At 38.0% G+C, this 6,411-nt stretch overlaps 1 protein-coding gene across 2 annotated transcripts in view; it reads right to left on the bottom strand.

Moving 5' to 3' along the window:
- Positions 1-699: 699 nt before the first annotated feature.
- Positions 700-6,411, bottom strand: part of LIMS1 (LIM and senescent cell antigen-like domains 1) — a 20,523-nt gene continuing 14,811 nt past the window's right edge. The window contains exons 8-11 of one of the 2 annotated variants that reach the window (XM_009326254.1): positions 5,353-5,401; positions 3,054-3,129; positions 2,610-2,801; positions 700-2,218 (exon numbers count right to left, since the gene is read on the bottom strand). In XM_009326254.1, the coding sequence (XP_009324529.1) occupies positions 2,654-2,801; positions 3,054-3,129; positions 5,353-5,401 (273 nt within the window). In that variant the 3' untranslated portion in view covers positions 700-2,218; positions 2,610-2,653. The remainder of the gene's footprint in view (positions 2,219-2,609; positions 2,802-3,053; positions 3,130-5,352; positions 5,402-6,411) is intronic. The other variant, XM_009326255.1, reaches the window with a different exon arrangement.

The raw sequence follows: 6,411 nt of genomic DNA, 5'->3' as shown, positions 1-6,411 counted from the left end.
GCCAGGTCTTGCCGTTTAGCTTCAGGGTCAGGGACCCTTCCCGACTCCTTGAGCAGTAAGGCTGTGCATACGTAGGCTGAAGGAAAATGTGTACAGTCAGTGTAATGTGAAAAACCTAGAACAAGAAGTGAATTACAGCTTCAAGGAAGCATTGCTGAGGACGGTCTACTGAATCCATGGCACAGTCCAAAGTCCCAAGAGGGCTACCGTGCTAGTTATGTAAACGTTTTTTGGGGACATTTTAAGCTTTTCTAGTCTTGAACACAGTCAGGACTGCATTCAGTTACTGAAATGTTACGGCATTCAATAACTACGTAGGATAAAATAATCAAAAAATACACTACCTAGCACTAAACTGGAAGTTTGGGGTGACAGTTTCATTACAGTTAAAGGAGGAGAGAAAAAATTGATAGAAAGGTGTACATTTTCAACTCAGACAAGATTATTTTCTTTAGGAAAACCTAGCAACTGTGCCAATTTAGAAAATATCCAGAAGAATCAAGCTGTTCCTTATGAAACGAACTGTGTTTCTTTCATGAACCTAAGAACTACAGTGAGATATTTAGGAAAGGCATATGTCTTCTTTAAATCAGGATAATAAGGAAGTATTTACATACAGTCACAGGTAAAAGCATAGGGAACCAAGACAGCCTAGTTGCTTTCCCACCCTTCCGAAGTACTTTAAGAGAGGTGATACCAGGTTTAATAACATAGCCTTTATTGATGACACTGGAAAGCAGACGTTTTAAAGCAACTAATTTTTCATGAACAGGAAGGAAAATTTTACTTCCTATGATGTAATAACGTAAAATCTGTTTAAGTCACTAATATTAAAAAACAAAAAAGTTTGCGTACTTCATAATGTAGTACCATCAAGAAGTCCTAAGTAACTGTGTTTTCTATAAGAAAGAGGAAAATAAAACAGATTTGCATGGACAGAAGTCAATAGTATAAAACAATTAAATGTATGTTCTAAGAAATTCTGATGGTTTGTGAGCTCAGTTCTTGAGGATGGCTAAAGAAACAGATCCTAGCAGGATCAAACCTTGTATATTTACACTCATAGGTGTAAAAGTAATATTACCAGTTAATTGAAACACGCATTTTCAGTATTGTTCTGAAAATTAATGAAGCCTAGAAGCTAAATTTTAAGCCCAGGTGTTCACATTTGAGATAAAATACTTCTCGCATCCTGTATATATCCTTAAGGCAAAGTATGTTATCATTTGAAAATACCTTGTATATAGTTTCTGCATAAAAATACAAAATAAAAAATAAAACTATATGTATATTTAATGGAACACTATTATGTATGGTCCAGCAGAATAAGGCACGAAAAGTAAATAGAATGCAAAAGCATATATAAAAGTTAATGTGTTATTTTGAGTGGAATATAGCAAAATTCAAGTAGTTCTGAGTATGCTCATTTCTTGCAATAGGAATACATATTTTGTATAGGTATTTCATGCTAAGCCTGATGTTCCAAGATTCACCATGTAAGCATAATCTATCAGAAGTAGGTCATTTGTACGGTGACTGTATTTAGAAATCTGGTACTTTTCAAACCATCTGAAACAAGGCTCCTGTATATGAGACGACTTGGCCTGAAATCCAAGCGTGAATTTTTCCACGAGGCAAAGTACGTGGGTTTCTTGCCCAAGTCACTCGACTCGGGCAAGTTTTGTGTGCATGCTTTATTTGAAGGTTAATACTTTCATTAATATAAATGACAATACACGCCCCCAAAGTTGGACACATTTGCACAGTTTGTTTTCACAGGTATTCACGAGCAAATTTTCCGCCTCTGTAAATTTCCGCAGAGATTACTGTGCGGAATGGGCCACTTGCATCGGTTCCGCTGCATTATCAGGATCAGAAACCCTTCAGGTGAGCTGGTATTTAATTTAGTTTGGAAGTACGGTCTGTTCATCAACAAATAAGCATACGTGTACATGTATAGAGAACAGAGAATCTTAAGGTATTTCGGTTTGATAGGAGGCATACATCATCATTTGTTGTCTGATGGCAGCCTCAAAGCAGCCCCTCCCCGCCAAGTAGTACATACAAGATTTTCACAAAGGAAGGGGAGAGCAGATGAAGTCTTTACTTCCTTCCCAAAGTTTCAGCTAGTTTCTTCAGTCTTTTCTTCAGCTCTAGAGGAAACTTCTCGTAACACTTTTTGCAGACAGGCTTCATATCAAACTCAACAAATTTATTCCTAAAATGACAAAGCAGAAACCAGACAAAGTTTCAGCAGCAGGGATAGTGAAAAAAAATTTAAAAAAGTATCCTATTAAACGTGCGCAGGCAAAAAATTACAACTGCAACTTATACATATATATGAAGTTACTTTCACAAGGTTATACATTGTAGACAGTAATTACAGTACGCTGTTGAGTTAGTTATGCAGGTTTTACCCAAATGGCCGTATTTATTAACTGTGTCATTTAAAAAGCCTTTCAAACCTAACTGTAGAGCTAAACAGACTAAACATAAGATAATGGAATAACAAGTTAGTATTTCAAGTTGCAGTTGTGTGAAAAATACTTTGGTTTTGCTTGCCACAAATTCATGCAAAAACTTAAAATAGAAGCATCCTTAGCACTGACCAAAGAAGAAAGGAGCAGAGGTGGTGGTGAGAAGGAAAAAAAGTTTACAAACAGATTGGCTTTTTCTTTTTCTGCTTCTCTTTATCCTTCGCTTCACGTTCCCGTTTGGCAAGTCGTCGCTTAAATTCATCTGGCATTTTCTCATAACAGTGTTTGCAGACAGGTTTTAGATCAATTTCAACGAACTTATCCCTTTAGAGTTAAACACAGAAAAAATAAAGGACAGAAGAGGAGAAGAGTTAAGAAGACTAACTGAAGGAGGACCTGAACAGACAGCTGAAAGAGATGTAAATTAGTAAGTGGAGCAAGAGGAAGAAAGATGCACCTATTTTCTCAGTGCTGCTTGTATGTTTTTCATACCGTAACAGTTACACTATAGCAACATCTACACTTTGAAGATAACCACTGATATGTTTTGATAAACTCAGTTGTCGATAAACTTACTTGAGTGTTAACTTAGTGTTGCAAGTCGAACAAGCGAAACAGTTCACGCACCATGCCTTATTCAGAGCAGACACAACTAGGGTGACGGGAAAAAAGAAATCATTAGCGTTACAGAAAAGAAAAAAAAGATTTTACAAAAATTTTAAGCTCACGCGTTCATGAGGCATGAAGAACAGCCATTTGATTCTTGTATCAAGTATTAAGGACCGTAACAATAACGTGGCAAGACTAGGAAGGCACACGTGAGTGCAGTGTAGCAGGACCGTGGAGCATTGATAAAGCTGTCTCTGGGGGTACATACAACTCTGTGTTCACCAGCAAGACCAGTTTAACCTATTTCTGCCTCCGGTTGCCTGCTTCCACCTCATCTCATAGCATGCTGACCTCAGACAACTGTTTTATGAGGCTGTGTTTCCAACTTAATCAGGAGACTTTTTCAGCTGAAAAGCAATCTAGCAAGCAGGTGTTCAGGTTTTCATTCGGTTTCATTTCTCAGCTCCGGTTCAGACTGCAGCGCCATCAACAGTAGCACTTGCCCAGCCGAAGAAAATAACGTGAAGCCAGCAGTCAAGACACTGCTGGCAAATCAGCACTACCAAGGTGAAAAAATTTATGGACTCGTGGGATAAATTACTCGATCAAGATAAACTTGGGTATATTTTTATTCTTCGCTTTGGAGAGAAAGTAACTATTTTCTCTTTGTTCTGTATCTCAATCCGTTTTCTGTTCTTCCTCTCTTTCAATGTACCCTTCCACTTTTCCCTGCCAAAATTTGCCTATCATCTTCTTAATCTAAGTTAGAAGATGCAGGACAATGGTTTTCTCATAAAATACGGCATTTTGTCAACAACAAACAGAACCAGAGCATCGTCATGCAGAGCTTTTTTTCCTGCACTATGGGGCAAGCACATCCACAAAAGCATAGTCATTTCACTGCTTGCCAAAATACTACTAGTCAGATGAACGTCTTCGCTCCCAAGCAACCTCTGTAATAGTCATAGACACCCTCCTGAAAAACTGCTGCCACAGACGTTTGTTTCACCAGAGAGAGAACAATACTGGATACTCATCATTTGTGACAGCAGTGTCAAATTTCTGTGCAGAAGTGAAAGAAGAAATGTAAAATAATTGAAGACGTACGTTGAAAATAAAGAAATTACTGCATTACACCACATTCTGTTCAGTTCAGAGACCAAAACATACAATATGCGTATCAAGATTATGTGGTGTAACATTAGAAACATACAGAAATGTAGTTATCAGACATGGCTGAATTTATTCATTCACCTCAAGATCCAGTTCTGCTCATTCTAGTAGGATTTTAATGAAGAGGAGGACACTGTTTCCTCCAAGGCGTTCTAGATTGTCATTCTGCAGGTGTAGTCCAGTCCAGAAAATGTGGGGAAAGCACATCTCTGGAATGTACGTCCCACCCTATATTTACATGACTGTGAACTACTTTATGTCTCTTTTTACATGCTGGAGGCTTCCTCCCACTTTGCTAATGGCTTTGGCTTAGGGGAGGCTAACACTGGTATTATAGTATTTACTTCAAGCAGGGGTAAATAGGCACATAGTAATGTTGCATTATTTCAGGTAGAATAATTTGCTTCTTGGCATTTTATCATAGCTGGTTGTCCAAATAAACCCCTCCAAAACACTTCCCCCCCCCAAAAAAAAAACAACCCTAAACTTAAAACACTTGCTTCCAGTTCTGCCTTTATAGGACACATCTTTCCAAATACAATCTTTCCTGGTTTTATGACATTAACATCAGCCTAGATTTTCAAAAGACAGGTGCCTGTGATAGTTAGGTAGAGACCTCTAGGAACCAAACTGAAATAATGGGAACTAGGCACTTCAAAAAAATCCCTTAGAGTGCCCACCCACATCTTTCAATATCTAAATACTTTTTCAGATTCGGTTCATGATCTCTAAATATCTTGGGGAGATGCCCGTGTGGTCATCCTCGCCCTTGCCTGTGTTCTTTTTTGAAGTTGGTGGGGCAGGAAGCCACCTCTGTGCATCTCCCAGCATCCTTGGCCTTTGCATGTTACTAAAGGGTTTCCAGTTGACCACAGTTCTCTTCAGTCACTGGGTGGTCTTCCACACCATCATGAAACACCATTTGGTCTCTGACTAATTAGCTCAACCTAATTTCTGATCAAGAGAATGGCTGTTTTTGTTTTAAAGAGAACAATCAAGGATTCAACAGGGAGCTGCTTTCCCCTTACTTCCACTTCTAAAGAGAACTTCCATCAGAAAGGAACATTAAGGAAACAGTTAGAAAAGTGCTTACCGTCTCCTTCAATCACACGGTTGCAATGGAAACAAACATCACCGAATAGCTGAAGACGAAAGAGAAGTAATGGATTTTTAATGTAATGATTTTATCGAGGGTAGCTTCTCAAACTAACAAAATAACTGTATTTCAGCTGATGAGCACAATAGCTTTCCTATTTACTTCAGTAAAATAAAGAGGATGCTGGCAAGTCTGGTTTGGTTTTCCAAGTACATTTTGCATCATCTCATCACAAAAAGTCTTCACAATATTAAAGACGAAAACATTTGTTTACATCTCTTTGATCATCTGTAAATATGATTTTGGGTTTTTTTAACATTTCTCTAATCCTGAACATTTGAAATACAGCAGTCGGTGTCACAGACACATCATTACTAATCAGCCAATTTAACATTTGGACTTAGATGCATGACTAGAACAACATATTGCTGTTTCTGGCAAAAATTGTAAGGAAATGTTTTTTTTTATTTTAAAAAAATTAAAAAGGAAAATTTAGGCCAAAAATTATTCATTCTATTTCCAGGCTTAACATTTGTCCACAATGTAACAATTAAGAAGTTCCCAAAATTTCATGTATTTTTTCTAACTGTAGTAGTTAACCTGGTAAAAGACATCCACTCTACATACAGCTCTTGTCTGGTATATGTACTTACCCCATCATGGCTGCAACACTATTACTACTAATGTCATGGCATTTATTGTCTACAAGTATGCCAGCAACATTTCAACCATCTGCCCTTCATCACTGACAAATTAAGAATCCATCTGTAATTAGCAGATGCCTTACAACTCCCAAATGTAACTGCCAGTCTTGTATTTATATGAGCGAAGAGGTGGATGTGACACAACGCAGATGGCTTCCAGATAAGAAGGTCTATACATCGTGGTGCTGGACTACACAATCAAGGGAGCCTGGAGAGAGATGGTACCACGGTATAGAACTCCTATATAAATGCAAGTGGTCACTAGGTGGTGTCCTCTGACAAATTTAGTCTTCGCAGTCTTCAGCAACCTAATGAATGAGCTGGGTGATGCAGTGTATGTTAACACACAGTC

Source organism: Pygoscelis adeliae, unplaced genomic scaffold (genome assembly GCF_000699105.1).
Source record: "Pygoscelis adeliae isolate BGI_AS28 unplaced genomic scaffold, ASM69910v1 Scaffold156, whole genome shotgun sequence".
Lineage (NCBI taxonomy): Eukaryota > Metazoa > Chordata > Aves > Sphenisciformes > Spheniscidae > Pygoscelis > Pygoscelis adeliae.
The sequence above is the reverse complement of the archived record's forward strand: the minus strand, read 5'-3'. Positions and strand labels throughout refer to the sequence as shown.